Here is a 24,533-nt window from a genome sequence, read left to right as displayed (position 1 = left end):
TTTGTTCACTCTTTTTTCCCTCCTCATGCCCATCTCTCTGGGCCCAGTTCCAATGTAGCACCCAAGTCCCTTAATTTCTAATCAGAAAACTCTACTACATCTCAGTGTCTTCTCTGAATGCTCCCTTCACTTTTGTGCTCTGGCCTCCTGATTGGCAATGTCATCTGTATCCTGACGACTCCCATGTTTATCTCTTCCAATTTGTAGACTCCTATATCCAACTGCTTACTCAGCATCTCTGATGAGATATCTAATAAATACTTCAAATTTAATATCTTTAAAACCCTTTGGACACACAGCTGTCCCTCTCACCATTGGTGACATCTCATCATTTTAGATCTTCAGGCTAACCCTTAGTCTTGATTCTTCCTCTTTCCCATACCCTCCATATCTAATTTGCCAGAAAATCTTACAGGATTATCTTCAGATATCTCCATAATCCAGCATCTTCTCACCACCTGTCCTGTTCCGCTGTGTGTGAGCCTCAAACATCTTCCACTGAATTTCTGCAATCTCTTAACTTGTTTCCCTGCTTCAACTCTTGCCCCACTATCGAATATTCTCAACTAGGGGCCAGAGTGAGCCTTCTTCTCAGACCTTTCCAATGGTCCTCCATCTGACCCAGAGTCAAAGCCAGAGTCCTCACAATGGCCAGCCAAGGCCTGCATGACCTGGTGCTTGCAAACTCTGATTTCATCTCATCTTCTCACTTCCTCTGCTCCAGCCACACTGTCCTCCTTGCTGAGCCTCTAACATAGCTGGCACACTCCTGCCTCAGATTGTACTCACTTAATAACTACTTGCTTAGAACTTATTGGGGCGCCTGGGTGGCGCAGTCGGTTAAGCGTCCGACTTCAGCCAGGTCACGATCTCGCGGTCCGTGAGTTCGAGCCCCGCGTCAGGCTCTGGGCTGACAGCTCAGAGCCTGGAGCCTGTTTCGGATTCTGTGTCTCCCTCTCTCTCTGCCCCTCCCCCGTTCATGCTCTGTCTCTCTCTGTCCCAAAAATAAATAAACGTTGAAAAAAAAAAATTAAAAAAAAAAAAAAGAACTTACTTCCTGCATGGGTACTGTATTAAGTTCTGTAAGGGGTGGAAAGAATGGTGTGGTCTCTGCTCTCAAAAGCAGCCAAAATAGCTAAACTTATATGGCACTTTCTTTATGCCTGGCACTCTTCTAAGTGCTTGAACTCATTTGATCCTCAGCTCTGTGAGATTGGCCCTACTCTTATCCCCCATTTATGGGTATGCGACTAAGGAATAGAAATGTTAAGTAGCTCACAGTAAGCGGTGGAGCCAAGTTTCAAATCTAGGCAGTCTGGCTCCAGAGTATGTATACTTAACCATTCTATTTCTCATTGTAGAATTAATCTTGAGACTCAAAGATTTATGCTAGGACCTTCAATAAATCTCACAGTGTCAAGTATGTAATTCTCTGCCTCCCCAAATACAGTTTTTGCACTGGCTAGACTCCTCAGCAAAAAAGTTTCCTGATACATAGTGGTTCTATCTAATATCCCTTACTAGTTAAGTGACTCAGTTCTTAACACAAGTCTCACTAGGACACATTCAGATTTGCACCTCAGTATTATCACAAATCTAATGCCCTCTAATTTTTCATGAATAGTCAAAACTGTGAATGTTGAATCTGTTTATACCAAGGGTCTACCACCCTGTAAAGCTGAGTATAGTAAAGATAACTCCAGTGCCGTGGGATTTGCCTCTCTTAGAGACATTGTTACAGGGTTAGCTACATGGTAAGCAAACAAACTTATCAAGTAGCAGAATATCCACCTAAACAGTTAAAAAAAAAAAAAAGCATTATTGCTCTTCTATGCTGTTATATTGATTTGTAACTTGGTAATAAACTTTTAAATAAGGTTGCTTAGACACTAACTGCTTTGATGAGGTTTAACATTCTTTGTTTAATATCCATGTCATATTACCTAAATGTTCAGATTAGACATCACAGATCTTTTAATTTTTTTTTGAGAAACCCATGTGTCTGTACAAAAATCATCTCTTTTTCAGGAAAACACACTAAGAGAATCACATGTGGATGTTGGAATGCAGAAAATCTGCTTGCTTTAGGTGGTGAAGATAAAATGATTACAGTTAGCAATCAGGAAGGTGACACGATAAGACAGGTAATACAGTAACATCCTTGGTCCAATATATTCAGAATTTCCCTGAAATGAAGTTTGTCTACCAAGCTAATCTGTACAATTTTTAAATCTCTACGTGAGATATGTATACAATAACTTCATATTCTAAACAACAAAAGCTTTTCTTTTTATGTATTAGTACACTTTTCTTCATAGGACTACTTTATCCAAATATTTTCCTTTGTACATTTTCCATTATCGAGTATTAGCGTGGGTTATCGGCTCTGTGGTTATACTCCGTCTGTCCATTTGTGAGATAACCCTTACTTTATATATGTATGTTTATAATATAAATGTGAATAACTAAACTTGGATTCTGGTCTGCCTGATATGTTAATTTAACTTTAACTGATATGTTAAATTGCTTCCAAACTAACCCTAATTAAATTTTAAATTTAATTTTAGGATTAAAGTTTACCGCTGTTCAAATTTCACAATTGATTAGATCCTCAGTGGCTCCTCCTTAAGGGAATTTGTATTACCAAGAGCTACTACATAATCTCACCAGTGGGTAAATTATACTTTGGACCACTTGGCTTATGATTTAGTATTGCTGGGGCAATATTAACTAGCAAATTCTTTAAATGCCCACTAGGTGTGTGGCACTGTGCTATGTACTTTAGAAGAAATACGAAATATGACCCTATGTTAGTTCTCTATTGCTACATAACAAATTGCTCTCAAAACCTAGCAGTTTAAAACAATATACATTTATTGTTTTATAGTTTTTGTGGATGAGCAATGTAGGTGCACCTAGCTGCATTAAGGTTTTAAAAGGCTGCATTTTATTGGTGAAGGTTGGAGTCTCATCTGAAGGCTTGACTGGGAAAAAATCTGTTTCCACTCTCAGTCACATGGTTGTTGACAAGAGTTCAGTTCCTTACAGGTAGTTAGGCTCAGAGCCTCAGTTCCTCTCTGGCCATTGATTAGAAACTTACCTAATTACCATGCCACATGGATCTCTCCATAGAGTGCCTCATAACATAGCAGGTGGTAATAGATTGTGAGCAGCCATTTGAAACTTAAGCCACAATCTCTTAATAACCTGATCTCAAAATCATTTTTGCCATATTCTGTTATGTAGAAGTAAGTCCCTGGGTCCAGCCCACACTTCGAGGGGTAGGGATGGGGATTACACAAAGAAACCAGGAGGTGGGGATCATTGTGGATCATCTTAAAAGCTGTGAACCATAGGATCCTACTCTCAAAAAAGACAGAACTAATTACGATAAAACACAACCTTATGCGATTGCCAGTTTTGTGGTATAGCTTACAAGTCTTACATATGTGAGATGGAGGAGATCAAGGAAAGTTGAATTAGGAATCTTTAAAAGACAGATGATCTGAATAAATCAAGGTATAGGATGAACTTGTAACAGAGAGATCCAAAATTACAAGGGCTTCATTAAAAATAGACCTACCCTATGACCCAGCAATAGCACTGCTAGGAATTTACCCAAGGTATACAGGAGTACTGATGCATAGGGGCACTTGTACCCCAATGTTTATAGCAGCACTCTCAACAATAGCCAAATTATGGAAAGAGCCTAAATATCCATCAACTGATGAATGGATAAAGAAATTGTGGTTTATATACACAATGGAGTACTACATGGCAATGAGAAAGAATGAAATATGGCCCTTCGTAGCAACTTGGATGGAACTAGAGACTGTGATGCTAAGTGAAATAAGCCATACAGAGAAAGACAGATACCATATGTTTTCACTCTTATGTGGATCCTGAGAAACTTAACAGAAACCCATGTGGGAGGGGAAGGAAAAAAAAAAAAAAAGAGGTTAGAGTGGGAGAGAGCCAAAGCATAAGAGACTCTTAAAAACTGAGAACAAACTGAGGTTTGATGGGGGGTGGGAGGGACGGGAGGGTGGGTGATGGGTATTGAGGAGGGCACCTTTTGGGATGAGCACTGGGTGTTGTATGGAAAACAATTTGACAATACATTTCATATATTGAAAAAAAACACAAAATTACAAGGGCTCTAAGAATATGGTAGTTTGGATGGTTTTTCTTCTTTCTCTTTCTCATATAACAGAGAGAGGTAGGCAGATCATCTCTGCATGTCTGCTTCACAAGGCTGTACATAGTCCCAGGTTCCTTGCTTCCATCTTACTGCTCTGCTATTTGCTAGGATGTTTTGTCTTCATATGCATAGTTAACAGCACCAGATCTGTATTTCCACCCCAGGGAAGGGAGAAAGAGAAGTGGAGTGCAAGAAACATTTAAAGGACCTAGTCTGGGAGATGCATTTATTGTTTCCATTCATATCACTAGAACCTAATCATATAGTCACGCCACACTGCTGCCAGGGAAGCTACAAAATTTAGTCTCTGTAGATCATCGATCGTGTGCCCCACTGAAACTTGTTTTAGTGGATACCATAAGACATTTAGCAGTCTGTCATTCAACCCACGCAAAGCAGCATGAACAAAGATAAGAAGAAAAACTTGAAGCTTGTTTATGGCTCGTTCAAGATTGGCTTGACTGCAGATGTGGGCTTTGATTGAAAATTTATAGAAAATAAGGCTGAAGAAGAAAGTTGGTTCCTGTATCTGGAAAGCTCTGAAAGTTAAGCAGAAGTAACTCAACCATGTTGAGCAGAACCATAGCATGATTAAAGTGGTTCTTAAGAAAGATTAACTAGTGTAAAAGATATTTCCTAGAAACCTAAAATTTTGAGCGTTCTATTTTGGTACCCTTTTGAATTAGAATGATAATACAATTCAAATGCTTTAGCTCCACACTTTTGTATCCATATCAGACATCAACACTGAATGAAGACATGGTCTTACAATGTTTTGCTACATAGCATCCCAGGAAGTCGCTATATTCAGCCATTATCTGCACACATTTCCCATTTCTGATCTTTAAGATATATGCTTCCAGAATTAGACATACTACTTAAGTTGTCCTGTGGTAAGCAAAGCATACATTAAAAGCATTGCTTTATTTGGTACTGTCTCGGAATTATTTTGACTTTACTATTCTGAAGATCACTCTAGTGTTACTTGTGTACATTTATTTTTATTTGTCCTATTAAGGGCTTCTCTTATTTCTTGAATCTGAAAATTGCTGTCTTTCATCAATTCTGGAAAATTCTTAGTCATTATCTCTTGGGTATTACCTCTTGCTCTTTCTATTCTGTCCTTCTGCAGTGTCAGTTAGACATATGTAGGACCTCCTATCTCTTTAACTCTCTTTCGTAATATCTTTTTGTCACTACAACTTCTGGATAATTTTATCAAATCAGTTCACTTACTCTTGAAATTTGGTCAAATTTGAGTTTTTTTATTTTAGTGATTCTTTTCATTTTTAATAAGTACTTTAGAGCAAAATAGGCATTAATAGGATTAAGAGGTACAAATTTCCAGTTGCAAAATAAATAAGTCATGGAGGTATGATATATAGCATAGGGAATATAGTCAGTAATATCGTAATAATTTTGTTGGGTGAGATAGTACTAGACTTATGGGGATAATTTTGTAAAGTATATAAATATTGAACTACTATGATGTTTACCTAGAAGTAATAGGATATTGTATGTCAAGTATACAGTTGATCCCTCAACAACATGGGTTTGAACGGTGCAGATTTGCTTATATGTGGATTTTTTTTCAATAAATATAGTGCAGCACCATAAATGTATTTTCTCTTATGACTTTCTTTTTTTCTTTTTTTAGAGAGAGATAAAGTGAATGGGGAAGAGGAACAGAGGGAGAGAGAGAGAATCTCAAGCAGGCTCCATGCTCAGTGTGGAGCCTGACGTGAGTCTCAATCCCACGACCCTGGGATCATGACCTGAGCTGAAATCAAGAGTCAGATGCTCAACTGACTGAGCCACCCAGGCACCCCATGATTTTCTTAATAACGTTTTCTTTTCTCCAGTTTATTTTATTGTAAGAATACAGTATTTAATATATATAACATGCAAACCATGTATTAATTGAGTGTTTATGTTATTAGGCTTCCAGTCAGCAGTACGCTATTAGTAGTTAAGTTTTGGGGAATCAACATTTTATGCCAATTTTGAACTGTACAGGGGCTCGGCTATCCTGACCTCCATGTTATTCAAGGGTCAGCTGTATTTTTAATTAAAAAAGAAAAATACTTTGTAGTTCTCTTAAAAATCTGTCAGGATTTTTTTTTTTTTAAGTCTCTTGTCAGGGTGCCTAGGTGGCCCAGTTGGTTGAGCATCTGACTCTTAATATCAGCTCAGGTCATGATCCCAGAGTTGTGGGATCAAGACTTGCATCAAGCTCTACGCTGAGCATTGGAGCCTGCTTACGATGCTATCCCCCTCCCTCTGCCCCTCTCCACCACTCTCTCTCTCTCTAATATTATAAAGGAAAAGTCTCTTGTCATACTTATGAGTCTTTTTATGTATTTAGTCATTTTAAAGCATTACTTTATGATCTCTCTCTGAGAATTCTGTTATTTTTAGATCTGCTGACTTTTGCTCTTGATGCATTATTTCTTTGTGACTTTTCTCATTTTGAATTGTGAGCTCATCTTCAGCAGGGCTTGTCTGTGGACATTTTTTTGCAGCTTTGGAAGAGGCTTTGGATTTGCTTTTGATAAACACTCCACGGAGTTTCTAGACCACTCAAAGTATAAATTTGAACTTCAGATCATAATGAGGATAGGAAGGAACGTTTGATTTGAAAAGAATGTTTTCGGCATTTCTTCTGACTCAAAGCTCAGCCCAAATCAAATGGGCTTCTTTATTATCTCCTTACCAACTGCTCTGGATAGTTGCACACATACTTTGGTTTATGGTTTGATCTTTGCTTATTGTCCCTGGAAATTTTCCTTACCTTCTTTCAAGCTTAATGTATCTATTTGATAAGATATGTGTTCCGTTTCATCCAGAATTTCTAGAGGTTTATTCATGGTGGGATTTTCAGGTATAACAGAAGTAAAAGCAAGTTACCTGTTTTATTAATATTCAGAATGAATTTAAGTGTTGCATTTGTTCATAGTGATAACATTTCTATCCCTGCAGACGTCAGTGAGATCAGAGCCTAGCGACATGCAGTTTTCCACGATGAAGACTGATGATCGAATGTCTGCTGCTGAAAGCACAGTAAGAATGCTAAACCAGGGCACTGGGGGGGCTCAGTCGGTTTAGTGTCCAACTTCAGCTCAGGTCATGATCTCACAGTTCGTGGTTTCAAGCCCCACACCAGGCTCTATACTGACAGATCAGAGCCTGGAGCCTGCTTTGGATTCTGTGTCTCCTCTCTCTGCCCCTCCTCCACTTGTGTGCACGCAGTCTCTCTTTCTTTCTCTCTCTCTCTCTTTTTCAAAAATAATGTTAAAAAAATTTTTTTTAAAGAATTCTAAGTCAAATCCATGCCCAAGTTATTTTGATACTTTTGTAGACTATTTTTTCTCCTTTTCTAGGATGGTTCAGAATGTAGAGTGATAAATAAATTATGGTCTGTCATTTATTAAATCAGTGTAAGCTCCAGTCTCTTAGGCATGTAAGTTGCTTTTGCTGCTGCTGGCAACATCTAGCTGCCTGGTGTCACAGCAGATGAAGGCATCTTCCTGATGCAGTGGGTGTTGCTCTTCCGATTCTTGTGGTGGTAAAAACAGGGAGGGCGCCTTCACAAATAGAAGTCCTGATTTCTATATCACTTTTTTTTTCACGCTATTGGAGATGGTGACCAGAGCTCTGGAATTTGTACTTTTTATTTTGTTAATAGCTTAGATGCATTTTCCCTGCCACAATTTAATATTCTGAAATCCAGATGATTTTCACAATTAATACAAATATATTTAAATTAAATGATCCAATTTCTTAAAAAGCTATTTAATTGATAGTGACTTATAATTGGTAGAATCAAGGAAATATATCAGTGTTTCTCTTTTTATATAAATCCATCACTCTTAATGAGCCCAAATAAGTAATACACTCCTTCCCCTCCCTCACACAGGTAAACCCTGCACTGAAAATTACAATCAAATATTGACTGTGTGAGTAATGGAGGGACACTAGTCTAGCAACATTGACCAGTGACCTGCAGGTGATGGAAAGAATGATGATATAAAAAATTGAGCTCAATTACCCACACAATGTGGCTCAAAATCAGAATGTCCTCTTAGGATGGAAAACTCTCTATACTCTGGATATGAATTCAGTTTCAGTGGAACTTTGTCAGACTTACAGTCCTGTATTGCACAGAACTCTAATGAGAGGTGTAGAGAATTTTAAAAAGTTAACCCACCCAAGGGCACCTGGGTGGCTCAGTTGGTTAAGCATCCACCTTTGGCTCAGGTCATGATCTCACAGCTCGTGAGTTCAAGCCCCATGTCAGGCTCTGTGCTGACATCTTGGAGCCTGGAGCCTGCTTCAGATTCTGTGTCTCCCTCTCTCTCAGCCCCTCCTCTGCGCGCGCTCTCTCTCTCTCTCTCTCTCTCTCTCCCTCAAAAATAAATAATAAAACATTAAAAAAAATTTTTTTAGGGGCGCCTGGGTGGCTCCATCAGTTAGGCATCCAACTTCGGCTCAGGTCATGATCTCACAGTTTGTGAGTTTGAGCCCCGTGTCAGGCTCTGTGCTGACAGCTCAGAGCCTGGAACCTGCTTCAGATTCTGTGTCTTCCTCTGCCCCTCCCCTGCTCACGCTCTGTCTCTCTGTCTGTCTCTCAATAATAAATAAAGGCTAAAAATTTTTTTTTCTTTTTTAATTTTTTTAAATAAAATAAAGTAACACCCAGCTATTTTAATGTACTTTTCAAAGGGTATGTTGGATGTGTGTAATGCCAAGGACCCTTCCCAGACTATATATTACAATGTATTTTTTTAAATCACGTTATCTTATTAGTTACAACATTTAATGTAAACTTGGCTCATTGTTTGCATAAATTAGATTTAGCTATTTGAATTTCCTTATTGGTCTTCACGAAGTACTGAGTAATTCATTTGCATGATCTCTTAATCTTTTCTGGCAGATCAGTGTGGTGGTTGGCAAGAAAACTTTGTTTCTTTATAATCTGAATGAACCAGATAGTCCAATTGATCTGGAATTTCAGCAGCGCTATGGTAACATTGTCTGCTATAGGTGGTATGTAAAAAAAGCTTATTACCAAAAGATATCCGTGTGTTTTTCCTTACTAATATATTTCATTTTTGACCTTAGCATTTTCACTTCTATATGTAACATTTTCTGGATTGTAAACTATGATTTAATATGTGAAACTTGGGGTACCTGGGTGGTTCAGTCAATTAAGTGGCCAACTTCGGCTCAAATCACGATCTCATGGTTCATGAGTTTGAGCCCCACAACAGTCTCTGTGCTGACAGCTCAGAGCCTGGAGCCTGCTTTGGATTCTATGTCTCCTCCTCTCTCTGTCCCTCTCCCACTCATACTCACTCACTCTCTCTCTCTCTCTCTCTCTCTCTGTCAGAAATAAACATTAAAAAAAAATATGTGAAACTACCTAGCATATTACATGGCCCTTGATAAATTGGATTCTGTAGTTCTTTAGTTTTAAGGCACTTGCTTATTTACTTTATTGCAAATGATAGTTAATCATCCTTTTAATGTATTGTTGCCTTTGTTGCTATAGGTATGGTGATGGCTACATCATGATTGGCTTTTCACGTGGAATTTTTGTGGTCATCTCCACTCATATTAGAGAGATTGGTCAAGAGGTATTTCAGGCTCGTGACCACAAAGATAGTCTAACCAGTATTGCAGTATCACAGACGCTTAATAAAGCTGCTACATGTGGTGACACCTGGTAAGTTATATTCACATTTTCCCAGGAAAGCTTGTGTAAGGAATATTGAAGATATTCAACAAGACTTTGATGGCTAATATGACTCTATCCACCATACTTTCTTGCACTCCTAAAACCTGTTTGCAATTGAAAATTTCTAAGATTGCTTCTGCTGTTAACACTCAGGGCAAAACCTAAAATAAATACTAGATGTAAACTAAATACAACACCTAAAATTGAGTATGCTTGAAAATCCATCTTAAAATAGGTAATTCCAGGTAATATGAAGTAAGCACATTCCATCTGTCTCTCTCACTGAATACAGCTATAAACCCTGGGCAGACCTTTGTAGCAACGTGGATGGAACTGGAGAGTGTTATGCTAAGTGAAATAACACATACAGAGAAAGACAGATACCATATGCTTTCACTCTTGTGTGGATCCTGAGAAACTTAACAGAAACCCATGGGGGAGGGGAAGAAAAAAAAAAGAGGTTAGAGTGGGAGAGAGCCAAAGCATAAGAGACTCTTAAAAACTGGGGCGCCTGGGTGGCGCAGTCGGTTAAGCGTCCGACTTCAGCCAGGTCACGATCTCACGGTCCGTTGGTTCGAGCCCCGCGTCAGGCTCTGGGCTGATGGCTCAGAGCCTGGAGCCTGTTTCCAATTCTGTGTCTCCCTCTCTCTCTGCCCCTCCCCCGTTCATGCTCTGTCTCTCTCTGTCCCAAAAATAAATAAACGTTGAAAAAAAAAAATTAAAAAAAAAAAAAAACAACTGAGAACAAACTGAGGGTTGATGGGGGGGTGGGAGGGAGGGAAGTGTGGGTGATGGGTATTGAGGAGGGCACCTTTTGGGATGAGCACTGGGTGTTGTATGGAAACCAATTTGACAATAAATTTCATATATTGAAGAAAAAAAAAAAACCTGGGCAGAATGCATGGAACAGCTATTTGAGGACTTTAAAAAGTAAATAGTAGGCATATTGAAGAAGACCAAAATTTGAAGTACCACTGAACCAGTAATGAGTCTCCCATTCGTCTATCCAATCTCTCAGGACTGAAGGCAGCCAAAATCCGGAAGTAGAAACCAGAACTTAAATGAGAGAGCTCTGAGAGAAGTCCTCTGGTTCTGGCTCAAGTTGCAGGAAAGAGAACTCCTCTTATGCTCGGAGACAGTTGGGGAAATTTCCCAGTTTCCTTTCTTTTTCTTTCTTTCTTCTTTCATGCCCTGGCCACCAAGCAACCTGCAGTGGCAGCAACAGCTCCGGCAAGAAGGACCCTCAGATGCCTACAGCTCTGACAGAGGGTAACCTTCCTCCAGTTACAGGGGCTGTGGTCCCAGGAAAGTGGGGTAAACCCTGCTGCTTACTTTTCTCCCTGCCCTCCCACTGCTTGGTGGCAGGTATGGGTACAGTTGTGGGAAGGACAAGACCCTGCAGGGTAACTAGAGCCCAAACTTTACTGCTGGAAGACCAAAAAAGGGATCCCCAGGGAATCAGAACATACCAGGGAGATCCTAGAGAGGGAGGAGCTCTGGAAAGCAAGCATCTAAAGATATTTATGAGCTCCTAGGTTCACTCCTGAGCTATACATGTGTATCTCATCCTAAACGTACCAAAGACTTTGAGAACTGAACTAAAAGATCATAATGCAAGTCCTATGGGCCACAGAGTGGGCCATACAGGAACATATCCGAATATGACTGCAAAGCCTTTGAAAATGGAACTGATGTTGAAACCACAACCCACAAAAGGCTGGTTGATACTCATGGCCTGAACCCAACTGGGTTGGTTGCCTGCTTTGGAAAAAAAAAAAAAATTAGCCTTCTCTATGGGACTTAGACAAGGTGCAAGAGTTTCAAACATAATATTCAGAATGTCCAAAATAGAACCCAAAGTTGCCTGACATACAAAGAATCAAGAAAGTTTCAACTTGCTTGGAAAAGGCAATCAAAAGATGCCAGTGCCAAGAGGATGGAGGTAAAGGTAGCAGCTTTATAAAAATTGTCCAAATAAGTCCAAAAAAACCTAGCTCAGATACATCATAAACTGCTAAAAACTAAAGACAAAAAACAGCTAAAGAACAGCATTTTAAATGACAGTGGATTTCTCACCATAAGTCATGGAGGCCAGAAGGAAGCATCACAGCTTCCTAACAGGCTGAGAGAAAAGAACAGTCAGCTGAAATTCATTGCCCAGTGAAAATATCTGTCAGTAATGAAGTGAAATGGAAACATTCTCAGGTGAGGAAAAATGAAGAGAATTTATTGCTAGCAGACCTGCTCTAGAAGAATTGCTGAAGGAAGTTCTTCAGGTGGGACAGAACAGATGACAGCAGAGGATTCAGAACATCAAGAATGAAGGAAGAACGACAGAAATGGTAAATACAATAGATCATTTTTTTTTGAGACCTTTAACATACGTGCTGTTGAAAGCAAAATTATCATATTGTCTGATAGTATGTTCAGCATATTAAGATGCAGTACATAAGACAACCCCAACATAAAGGGAAGAGGTTAAAGTTATATGGGATTTCTACATTATTTGAAGTGGTGAAATACTGATTCTAAAGAGACTGTGAAATTAAATATGTATGTTATAATCTAGAGCAACCACTAAAAAATAGGCAGAGATATATACAAAAACACAATAGGTAAATTAAAATGGAATACTGAAAAATGTTCAAATCTAAAAGTGGCAAGAAAGGACAAACAGGAACACAGGGACAAACAAAATAACAAAACAGTAGATTTAAGTTCACACAGATCAATTAACTATGTTAAACGTGTAAATGACAATGCTATTAGACATAGACTATTAGAATTCTTTTTTTTTTTTTTTTCAACGTTTATTTATTTTTGGGACAGAGAGAGACAGAGCATGAACGGGGGAGGGGCAGAGAGAGAGGGAGACACAGAATCGGAAACAGGCTCCAGGCTCCGAGCCATCAGCCCAGAGCCTGACGCAGGGCTCGAACTCACGGACTGCAAGATCGTGACCTGGCTGAAGTCGGACGCTTAACCGACTGCGCCACCCAGGCGCCCCTAGACTATTAGAATTCTTAAATGACCCTATTATATGTTGTAAGTAACTCACTTCAATATAATCATGTAATGAAATAACCAGGTAAAAGTGAAAGGATGGAAAAAGATCATCCAAGTGCTAACCAAAAGAAAGCTAGGTGTCTGTCTGGGTATCAAACAAAGAGCAAAGAAAATTACAGGGATGGGGAGAGAGACTGCATGTTGATTAGATATAATAATGCTCAATGAGCACGCACCTAGCAACAGAGCCTCAAAATAGATGAAGTAAAAACTGGCAGAATTAAAAGGAGAAATAGACAACAATAATAGTTGAAGTCCTCAGGGTCCCACTTTCAGTAATGTATGGAACAATTAGAAGTTCAACAAGGAATTAAAAGTATCAAATTGACACCTATTAAGTAGAGCACAGTGTCAGATCATGAGCTGCCGTTCAACAATACACAACAAGAAGAACAGAAATGGAGAAATTCACTATTCACAGGTCCAGGAGGAAATACCTGGCCTGTCTTGAGGGGTCTCACAGAGAGTTCAAGGCACAGTTCAGACAAAAAGAGACAACCAGGGGCATGTGCTGTTAATAGGGTTCATGGAAAAAATAGGGTTCATGAATAAACTGCTTTAGGTTTCCCAGGCTAAGTCCAAATTGGTCAACTCTAACCAAAAGAGTGGGGTAAGCCCCAGAGGTCTTATCCTAGGGGAACATAAGGCACACAGGTGGTAGGAGGCAGGGGAGACTGTTGATCACAAGGGCTTTTGGGGAAGTCGCATCCGGAACTTACATTTGCTTGTGACTCTGGGCTGCTACCTAGGGCATGCACTTATAAGAAGGAGGGAGGGGTGTCAATTTAAGGCCATTTGGCCAAACAGAATGGATGCTGAGGCAGCAGTACCATGGAGTAGCTTAGCTAAACTCTTCATAGATTTGGTCAGCACAGTAAACCAACTAGACTTAACATACATCTGTTGGACATTACACCAACAATGGAATATATGTTTTTTCTATGCACCCATGGAACATGCACCAAGATAGTCCATATCCTGGACCATGAAACCTCAACAAATTTATTTTATTTTGTTTTAGAGAGTGAGAGCAAGAGAGTGGGTGGGGGAGCGGGTGGAGGCAGAGAGAATCTCTAGCACACTCCATGCTTAGCAGAGTCTGACATAGGGCTCAATCCCATTACCCTGGGATCCTGACCTGAGCTGAAATCAAGAGTTGACCACTCAACTAACTGAGCCACCCTGGTGCCCACAAAACCTCAAGAAATTTAAATTGAAGTCCTACAAAATGTGTTCCTTGGCTATAATATAACCACACTTGAAATGAATAATAGAAAAACAACAGGAACTTCTATGAACACTTGGAAATTAACCTACTCCAAATAAATCATGAGTATATCCTAGAGAAAATTTAAAAATACATAGAACTGAAATCTCTAATCAATAATCTAAATTCCTACTTGAAGAAACTAGAAAAAGAAGATCAAACAAAAGGCAAAGCAGAAGGAATAAAATAATAAAGAGCAGAAACTGATGACATTGAAAATAGAATTGGAAAAAACAAAAGGTGTTTTTTTAAAAAAATGATAAAAAATTGATCAGCTTCTAGCAAGAATGACAGAAATAAAGACACAAATGACCAATATCAAGAATGAAACGGGAATATCGCTACAGATCTGGAAGCCATTAAAAGGCTAATAAAGGAATACTACAACTTCAGGACTATAGAGGAATACTACAGACAACTCAGAAATTTGACAAATTAGAAGACTGGAAAAATCCTTCAAAAACCACTACCAAAACTCAACCCAGATGAAACAGATAATCTGAATTAGTCCTGTAACTTTTAAAGAAATTGAATAATTTAAGCCTCCTGAAAAATCTCCAGGTTCAGATGGTTTCGCTGGAGGATTCTACCAAATTCTTTTTAAAAAAGAATTAACACCAATCTTACAAAATCTCCTCAGAAAATAAAAGAGGAGGGAACACTTCTCACCTTATTTTAAGGCCTTATACCAAAATCAAACTATACAAAGAAAGAAAGAAAGAAAGAAAGAAAGAAAGAAAGAAAGAAAGAAAGAAAAGAAAGAAAAAACTAGAGACCAATCTCTCATGAACTTGGACAAAAAATCTTCAACAAAATTTAACAAACTGAAGTCAGCAATATATAAAAAGAATTATACCTCATGACCAAGTGGGATGTATTCCAAGTATGCAAGCCTTATCGACATTCATAATTCAATGAAGTTACTATATCTGCACCTGAAGAAAAACCATACTATCACATCAGTTGACACACAAAAAATATTTCATAAGATCTAACACCCATTCATGATAAGAATTCTCAGTAAGTTGGGGATGGGGGGGGAATTACCTCAACTTGATAAAGAATGTCTACTAAAAAGCCTAACATCATCTTTCATGGTGAAAGACTGAGTGCTTGCCTCCTGAGATTGGGAACAAGGCAAGGCTTCCACTCCCACTACTCTAATGCAACCTAATATTAGAAGTTCTAGCCACTGCAGTTTAAGACAAGAAAAAGAAATAAGCTACATCCAGATTGAAAAGAGAAAAGTAAAACCATCTCTGTTTGCAGATGAAATGATTGCGTATGTAGAAAATCTCAAGGAGTACAAACAAGGAATGCCTAGAACTAATGAGTGAGCACTGCATGGCCGTAGGATGCAAGATCAATGCACAAAAATCAGTCACATTTCTATATACTGATAACAAACCTATGGAAACCAAATTAAAAATATGTCCTTTTTACTCCAAAGAAAATGAAGTACTTAGATCTACACTTAACAAAGCATGTACAGGGTCTATGTGCTGAAAATTCCAATATGATGCTGGAAGAAATCAAGAGACCCAAAGAAATGGAGAAACACGCTGTTCATAGGTCAGAAGTGTGAACATAGTGAAGATATCAGTTCTCTCCAAATTAATCTATAGATTTAATGAAATTCATATGAGAATCCCAAGGTGGTTTTTTTGTAGATATAGACAAGTTTATGCTAAAACACCGTTAATCCTTGAGCAACAGATGTTTGAACTGCTTGGATCTACTTATGTGCAGATTTATTTTTCAGTTTATTTTTTTTTGAGAGAGAGAAAGAGGAGGGGCAGGGAGAGAGAGACAGAGAGAGAGAGAGAGAGAGAATCCCAAGCAGGTTCCTCACGGACAGTGCAGGTAGGTCTTGAACCCCCCACAAACCATGAGATCGTGAGCTGAGCTGAAGTCGAGAGTTGGACACTCAACCAACTGAACCACCCAGGCACCCCTACATGCAGATTTTTAAAAATACATACAGTACTGTAAATGTAAATTATCTTTAAGATTTTCTTAATAACATTTTCTTTTCTCTAGCTTACATTATTGTAAGAATACAGCATATAATGTATATGACATACAAAATATGTGCTAATAGACTGTTTATATTATCGATAGGGCTTCCAGTCAACAGTAGGCTATTAGTTAACTTTTGGGGGAGTCAAACGTTATATGCCGTTTTTCAACTGTGCAGGGTTTGGCACCCCCAACCCCCATGTTGTTTAAGAACCAATTGTATATATGCAAAATCACGGGTCCTAAAATAGCTAAAAGCAATCTTTAAAAAAAAACAATAAAGGGGCACCTGGATGGCTCAGTTGGTTAAGCGTCCAACTTCAGCTCAGGTCATGATCTCATGGTTCGTGAGTTCAAGCCCCACATAGGGCTCTGCACTGACAGTTTGGAGCCTGCTTTGGATTCTCTCCCTCTCTCTGCCCTTCCCCCCACTCATGCTCTGTGTGTGTGTCTCTCTCTCTGTCTCTCAAAGATAAATCAACATTTAAAAAAATTTTTTGAAGAAAACAATCAAATGAGAGGAATCATCTTAGTATTAAAGCTCACTTTATAGCTGCAGTAATCAAGACCATGTGGTATGGGCAGAGGGAAAGACACATAGATCAATGAAACAGTATAGAGAAGCCAGAAATAAACCCACACAAATATGCACAACTGATTCTTGACAAAAGTAGAAAATTAAATAGAATTAAAATTGCCTTTCCAAGAAATGGTGCCCAAGCAACCGGATATCCATATGGAAAAAACCTGGAAAACAAACTTCACACCTTAATCAAAAGTTAATTCAGTGGGTCATGGATTTAAATTTAAAATGCAAAACTATAGCATTTTTAGATAAAAACAGGAAATCTTCTAGGTCTAGGCAAAGAGTTCTTGGTTTTAAAACCGAAAACATGATCTGTATAAGGAAATATTGGAAAATTAGACTTGCTCAAAACTAAAAAATTTTACAACATGAAAGATTCTGTTAAGAGAATGAAAGATAAACAGCACAATGAGAAAGAATATTCACAAACCACGTATCCAACAAAGGACTAGTATCTAGAATGCATAAAGGGCCCTCTCAAAACTCAAAAAAACCAAACAATCCAATTAGAAAATCGGCAAAAGACATACATTTCAGCAAAGAAGATATATAGATGGTAAACACATGAAAAGATGTTTGACATCATTAGCCATTCCAGAAATGCAAATTCAGACCACAATGAGATATTACTATGCATCTATTAGAATGGCTAGAATTAAAAATAGTTATAACATCAAGTGCTGGAAAGGATGAGGAGAAGCTAAATCACTCAAACCTTGCCGGTAGGAGTGTAAAATGGTACAGCTACATTGGAAAACAGTTTGGTAGTTTCTTTCTTTTTTTTTTTTTTTTAATTTTATTCATTTTTGAGAGAGAGAGATCATGGGTAGGGGTGGCACAGAGAGAGGGGGACAGAGGATCTGAAGCAGGCTCTACACGGACAACAGAGCCCAATGCAGGGCTTGAACCCATGAACCATGAGATCACGACCTGAGCTGATGTCAAACGCTCAACCCAGTGAGCCACCCAGGTGCCCTAGTTTGGCAGTTTCTTTTTTTTTTTTTTTTCTCAACGTTTATTTATTTTTGGGACAGAGAGAGACAGAGCATGAACGGGGGAGGGGCAGAGAGAGAGGGAGACACAGAATCGGAAACAGGCTCCAGGCTCTGAGCCATCAGCCCAGAGCCTGACGTGGGGCTCGAACTCCCGGACCGCGAGATCGTGACCTGGCTGAAGTCGGACGCTTAACCGACTGCGCCACCCAGGCGCCCCTGCAGTTTCTTAAAACAACAACAACAACAACAACAACAACAACAAACTGAACATGTACTTACCGTATGACCCAGGAATTTCACTCCTGGCCATTTTTCTCAGGCACATGAAAATTTATATTCACAGAAAAACCTGAATATGAATGTTTATAGCAGCTTTATTTGTAATAGTCAAAAGCTAGAAACCATCCAGATGTCCTTCAGTGGGTGAGTGGTTAAACTAGTACATCCACATCATGGAATACTACTCAGCCATAAAAAGGAACACACTGTTGATACACACAACAACTGATGTGAACCTCCAGAGAAGTACGCTGAATGAAAAGTGCCATTCACAAAATGTCACATACTGTGTGATTCCATTTATGTAATCCTGTTGAAATGATAAAGTTATAGAAATGGAGAACAGATTAGTGGTGACCAGGGCTTAGGAATGCATCTGGGGTGGAGAGGAAGGAGGTTAAGTGCATATATAAAAGGGCAACACAAGGATCCTTGTTGTGATTGAACTGTTCTATATCCTGACTGTGGTCCTGGATCTCAGCAATCTCGCATGTGATAAAATCGCATGGAACGAAATACAAACACGTGCATACATACACATGCACACACAAAATGAATACAGGTAAAACCTGGGACATCTGAAAGAGGTTATATCAATGTCATTATTTGACTATACTATTATCCTGTAGATTTTCAAGATATTAACATGTAAGGAAAGGTGGAGGGTATAGACAATCTCTGTATATACAATCTCCATATTCTCTCTTACAACTGCATGTGGATCTACAATTATATCAAAATAAAAAGCTAAATGAAAACAAGGAAGTAATATATATAAAGGGAAAACCCTAGAAGGGCGGAAGGGAGGAGAGAGGAAAGGAGACAAAGAGGAAAGAAATCTTACAACCATTGTGTCCCAACACTGTGCTATGCAACTTTCATTGGCATGAACTGACCTATCTTCTCTGTAACCCTATGAAGTAATATGCCTGCAGTTTTTCATTAGTATTTTTTTAATGTTTATTTATCTTTGAGAGAGAGTGGGGGAGGGGCAGAGAGAGACACACACACACACACACACACACACACACACACACACAGAATCCGAAGCAGGCTCCAAGCTCCAAGCTGTCAGCACAGAGTCCAATGCGGGGCTTGAACTCACAAACTGCAAGATCATGAGAACCACCCAGGTGCCCAATATGCCTGCAGTTTTTCAGAGCTTTCAACCTATGCCTTGTGATTCCAGATAAATGGTCTTTCTTTTATACCTCATTTCTCTTTGTATGAAAGAACTCAGGGTGGTCGGAGGAGCACACAGATAAGAGAAACCTTTTACTTCTTAAATAATTAATGCTGCTCAGAAGAAAGTTTTCCTACACAAAGTTTTCTTCAGGGCAACTTAAGCCTCCTTGTTCCTAAAACTATAAATCAGAGAATGCAGCCGGGCACAACCACCACCCCACAAAGAAAAATTTTTTAAGATAAAATGTAATTATAGAAATTCTATTTTCTTACCTTGACCCAAATGATTATCCTATACAGGCCCCTTTGGAAAACACTGACCTGTTCTGTAGCCTACACTTTTTCATGAACTGAAACAATTTTGCTTAACGCTTATATTTATATACATATTTTTTCATTTTTCAGCATTAAAATTCATGACTTGGCAGAATTAAAAGATATGTATGCTATAATCAACCTGGATGATGAAAATAAAGGTACTGGTTTTTCTGAAGCAGAGTGACATTTTATTGCAATGACAGAGTAGTGTGTTTACTATTATATGATTTGCATTCATTGTGGGAGGAATAAAATTAACACCCTTCATTAGAGTTTGCTAAAATAACCCTAACTCTAACCTCCATTAGGTTTCCCTAAAAGAACCTACTCCTCTACAAAGCTGTAAATCCACTTTCATCTAAAGATTTATAGTGAGTTTAATCCCAATTTCAGTTATAAAATCTAAATTCTGACATACTTTCTCTTTGAGCCACTACTGAATGAATCAATGCTCATGCTCACGTGCTTGTCCATAGTGAAGTTTTAGTCTGTATAGACCATTAAAGAAAACACTTGAAGATTTTTTTTTTGTCTCTGTAGTTTAAATGAAAATATTCGTTTGCCCGCAACAGTATTATTTGTTCTTGACTACTCCTTTGTTCTGTCACTTACTTCAGGGTTGGGCACCTTATCCTGGACAGATGATGGCCAGTTGCTGGCACTGTCTACCCAGAGGGGCTCACTGCACGTCTTCCTGACCAAGCTTCCCATCCTCGGGGGTGCCTGCAGCACAAGGATTGCGTATCTCACCTCTCTCCTTGAAGTCACTGTGGCCAACCCTGTAGAAGGAGTATGAAAATAGTGTTCCTTTGATTCTATTTATCAGTAAAACCAAAACGGTTGTAGCAGTTGACTTGCTACTCTTACTCTTCTGTGTTCTAGGAGCTGCCAATCACAGTGTCTGTTGATGTGGAACCCAACTTTGTAGCCGTAGGGCTCTATCACCTGGCCGTGGGAATGAATAATCGAGCTTGGTTTTATGTCCTTGGAGAAAATGGCAAGTATCAATCCAGTTGTCGTTTTCTTAACCAGCATGTGATTTCTGTTATTATTTGGGAAATGCTGAAAGTTTCTTTTAAGACCAGGTCTTTCACTCTTTGTCTTCAGATGCCTCTTTCTTAGCTTAAATGGTTATGTGAGTCCTCTAAAAACTTGGCATAATTTTTGGAAGGATTTTATCCTTTACCTTTGCAGTGAACACAGCATTGGTATAGTGGGCAGAGTATGACCTTTAGAATTAGGCCCCGAGTTCAAATTCCCCTTCTGCTCCTTGTAGCTGGGTGACTGTAGACAAATTATCTACCCCTCTGAGCCTTGTTTTGGAAGACTTCGTCTGGAAAATGAGGATTCTTCTACTTGTAAGGGGTCATGAGCAAAACTAAATGAAGTAACGTGTGATCCACCTTTGCACAATGACTTTCTTGGGCACTTTCTTGGGTAGGCTAGTGGTTGGGTCCCTTCCCCCTCCTTTTATCCATGAAGTAATGACCACTAGCACCTGAAGGGAGCCTTGCTTTTTCTTCTCCCCTTTGGGGGTCAGATCTCCCTCAGGAGTAGAGTGAGCCTGAGAATTATCCCCCAATAGAGTACACCATTAAGCTTATTGTCACGAAAGTGTAATTTTTCATTGTTTTATGTGTGATTTTATTTTCTCTTACTTGGTTTCACATGCACCACTATGGAATTCCTGAAGGCAAATCTATATGACAACTAAGATTGTCTTTAGAACGGCCAAAATACAAATTTTTGGTTCAGAATGCCCTTAAAAACACACATGTAAAAATTATTTGCAAATCTTTATGTAATTTCATTTATATATTAATGTGTGTGTGTGTGTTTATTGCTACAGCTGTTAAAAAATTGAAAGATGTGGAATATCTGGGGACGGTATCCAGTGTTTGCCTTCATTCTGACTATGCTGCTGCACTTTTTGAAGGCAAAGTCCAGTTGCACTTGGTAAGTATAATTTTGATGTCCCAGAGCCCTCAGGACTAGTGATGACTCAGTTTAAATGATGATGATGATCAGCCTAATGTCATATTATCAAGAACTTTGGTCAGAAAGCTAGAAAGCCAGGTGTGCATAAGGGACTAACAGAACTCTTTACCCCTTCTGCATGAGATGTTCAGTTAACTTTCTTGCTCTGTTTCCAAGAAACCCAACAAAATATCCACTGTGCTACTCACAACACTGCCGCAGCCAAGTAGATCCTGTTGGTAGACTGCATCTAGTGGGAAATTAAAAACTGATGGGCATGTTATATGCCTAGTCTTCCTGGAATGAATTGACTTCTGTATTTGGGCATGTCGCTAGGGGGGATCCTTGAAACGAAGCCTATTGTTCAAAAGACATTGGGTCCCAAAATGTGGTCCCTAAACAAGGGCCTCTCTTACATCTATTTCATGCCTCTTTGCTTCTGGGAAACCAAAGAGAGTAGCTATTACCACTGCAGGGCCTGCTGCAAAAACCATTCCCCTAAAAGGGGTTGTTTAATGCTGCCCTGCCAGGTGGTTCCTGTCTGATGTCTTTCTCAGTAGACATTCAGTAGTCTGAACGTTTAATCGAACTTAGGAAGACTCTCTCCTATCTCCCTAGATTGTTACAGGCCAGGTTTAGTCAAATACACCTATAAGCTATTATTCTTTTGTATTTTAGATAGAAAGTGAAATCCTGGATGCTCAAGAAGAACGTGAGACTCGACTCTTCCCGGCAGTGGATGATAAGTGCCGTATATTATGCCATGCCTTAACTGGTGATTTCCTCATCTATGGTACAGATGTACGTAGTGGCTTCTTTGATACAGAACATAGGGGAATTTTTAATTGTTATTTTGTAATATGCATGTATATTGTGTATGTTACATTATATTGTTATTTACAGTAGATAGACATGTACAGCAAATAGGTGGCATGATTTGCTATCAAGTTGCTTTTGTGATTATAAGCAATTCTGATGGCAGAGTAAAAAGAGCAGACTTTGGAGCCTGGAAAGTCTGGGCTTACATGCCAGTTCTATTACTTGCTAGGTGGTACTTAACCCCTCCAAGCCTCAGTTTCCTTATCTGGATGCTTTAAGGATTTAATGTGGTGATGAACATAAGACACCTCATTCCGCTTTAGATCTTCACTGCCTACATTTAGTAGGCATTTAATAAATAGTAAAATTAATTGTGTATTGAGAATCCCACTTTAACCGTCTCGTCTTTTGAACCACTAGTACCCTACTCCTCTAAATATTACATTAGTCACATGGACATAAAACATAGTAATAGCACTTTATATTTGTACAAATATAGGTTTCAAAGATTTTTCAAAACCTATCATATTGGTTATCTTGTTCAATCTCTAAAATAATTTAGTAAAGGTGGTAGGAAGGGCAGTTTTCCACATTAATTAGAAAAGCAATTCACTGTTTTAAATGTTTCATTTTCTCACATTGAACTGTTCTTTAAAAAAGAGCATGTCTTAAAACACACTATTGCCATAAGGGAGACTTTAAGTTTGACCTAAAATGATCAGTCTTTTTAGTAATATACACCAGTAGGGTAGGCCTCATGTGTCAGGTAAAGTGGCAAGGGAAATGGTAAATAATAGTAAATATAATACATTTGTATGATACATGACAGTTTATAAAGCCCCGATCTCACTTATTTTATCTCATTAGTTTTCTAAAATAAGCAGAGAAGTTTTAGAGATGAGGACACTGAACTTTAAGAGGTTAGTAAGTTTGTGATAGATGTGGAACGTGAACAGTATCTCCTGATGTAAAATCTACTCTTTCCACTATGCCACATGGCATTCTGAAGTAAGAACTCAGGGTGGTGGTCTGACATTAAGTCAGCATTTATCTCAATCTTTCTTGAGTGATTCTGACTACGTCATGTTTTTTAAAGTTTTATCGAGGTATGATTGATAGACAACAAACTGCACTATTTAAAGGTTACAATTTGAGGGGCGCCTGGCTGGTTTAGTCGGTTAAGCGTTCAACTTCCGCTCTGGTCATGACCTCGCGGTTCGTGAGTTTGAGCCCCGCATTGGTCTCCGTGCTGACAGCTCAGAGCCTGGAGCCTGTTTCAGATTCTGTGTCTCCCTCTCTCACTGCCCCTTCCCCACTCATACTCTCTCTCTGGCTCAAAAATGAATTAAAACATTAAAAATTTTTAAACCACAATTTGGTAAGTTTTGACATGTATATACCTGTGAAACACCATCAACTCAGTCAAACTAGTGAACACACCCATCACCCCCAAAAGTTTTCTCACACCCCTTTATGATCCTTCCTTCTTGTCCCACCACATTGATTGCTCTCGGTCACTATAGATGAGTTTCTGTTTTCTAGAGTTTTATGTAAATGGAATCATACAGTATGTACTCCTTTCTATCTGCCTTCTTTTATTCAGTACCATTATTTTGAGATTCATTTCCTACTGTGTGTGTCAATTGTTGATTCCTTTTTCTTGCTGGAGTGGTGTTTCATAGTATGCATTTATTATAATTGGCTTACTCAAGAACCTAAGGATGGATATTGGGGCTGTTTCTAGTTTGGGGTTGTTTCCAGCCTGGATTGTTTCCAGTATGGGGTCTTCACAAATAAAGCTCCTGTAAACATTCATGTTCAAGTCTTTGCATGGACACATGCGTTCTTTTCTCTTCCATAAATACCTAAGAAGTAGAATGGCTACATTATATGGCATGTGTGTGTTTAAGTTTATAAGAAACTGACAGTCTGTTCTCTAAATTGATTGTACCATTTTACATTCCCATCAACAGTATGTGAGTATTCCTATTCCTCTACATCCTCACTGACATTTGACATGGTCAGTCTTTTTAATTTTAGCCACTCTTAAGTATATCTTAAGTGAAATCTCATTGTGATTTTAA

General features: G+C 38.8%; 1 protein-coding gene across 5 annotated transcripts in view; it reads left to right on the top strand.

The window, feature by feature from the left end:
- The window catches only part of WDR19 (WD repeat domain 19), a 113,182-nt gene that overhangs the window by 18,259 nt on the left and 70,390 nt on the right, over positions 1-24,533 (top strand). For 4 of the 5 annotated variants that reach the window (XM_030314025.1, XM_030314024.1, XM_030314022.1 and 1 more), the window contains exons 6-14: positions 2,029-2,144; positions 7,181-7,261; positions 9,135-9,247; positions 9,753-9,926; positions 19,741-19,811; positions 20,271-20,443; positions 20,536-20,650; positions 21,503-21,609; positions 22,309-22,431. In XM_030314025.1, the coding sequence (XP_030169885.1) occupies positions 2,029-2,144; positions 7,181-7,261; positions 9,135-9,247; positions 9,753-9,926; positions 19,741-19,811; positions 20,271-20,443; positions 20,536-20,650; positions 21,503-21,609; positions 22,309-22,431 (1,073 nt within the window). The remainder of the gene's footprint in view (positions 1-2,028; positions 2,145-7,180; positions 7,262-9,134; positions 9,248-9,752; positions 9,927-19,740; positions 19,812-20,270; positions 20,444-20,535; positions 20,651-21,502; positions 21,610-22,308; positions 22,432-24,533) is intronic. The other variant, XM_030314027.1, reaches the window with a different exon arrangement.

This window comes from Lynx canadensis, chromosome B1 (assembly GCF_007474595.2).
Source record: "Lynx canadensis isolate LIC74 chromosome B1, mLynCan4.pri.v2, whole genome shotgun sequence".
Lineage (NCBI taxonomy): Eukaryota > Metazoa > Chordata > Mammalia > Carnivora > Felidae > Lynx > Lynx canadensis.
Note: the sequence above shows the minus strand (reverse complement) of the source record. Positions and strands in the feature narration are given on the sequence as shown.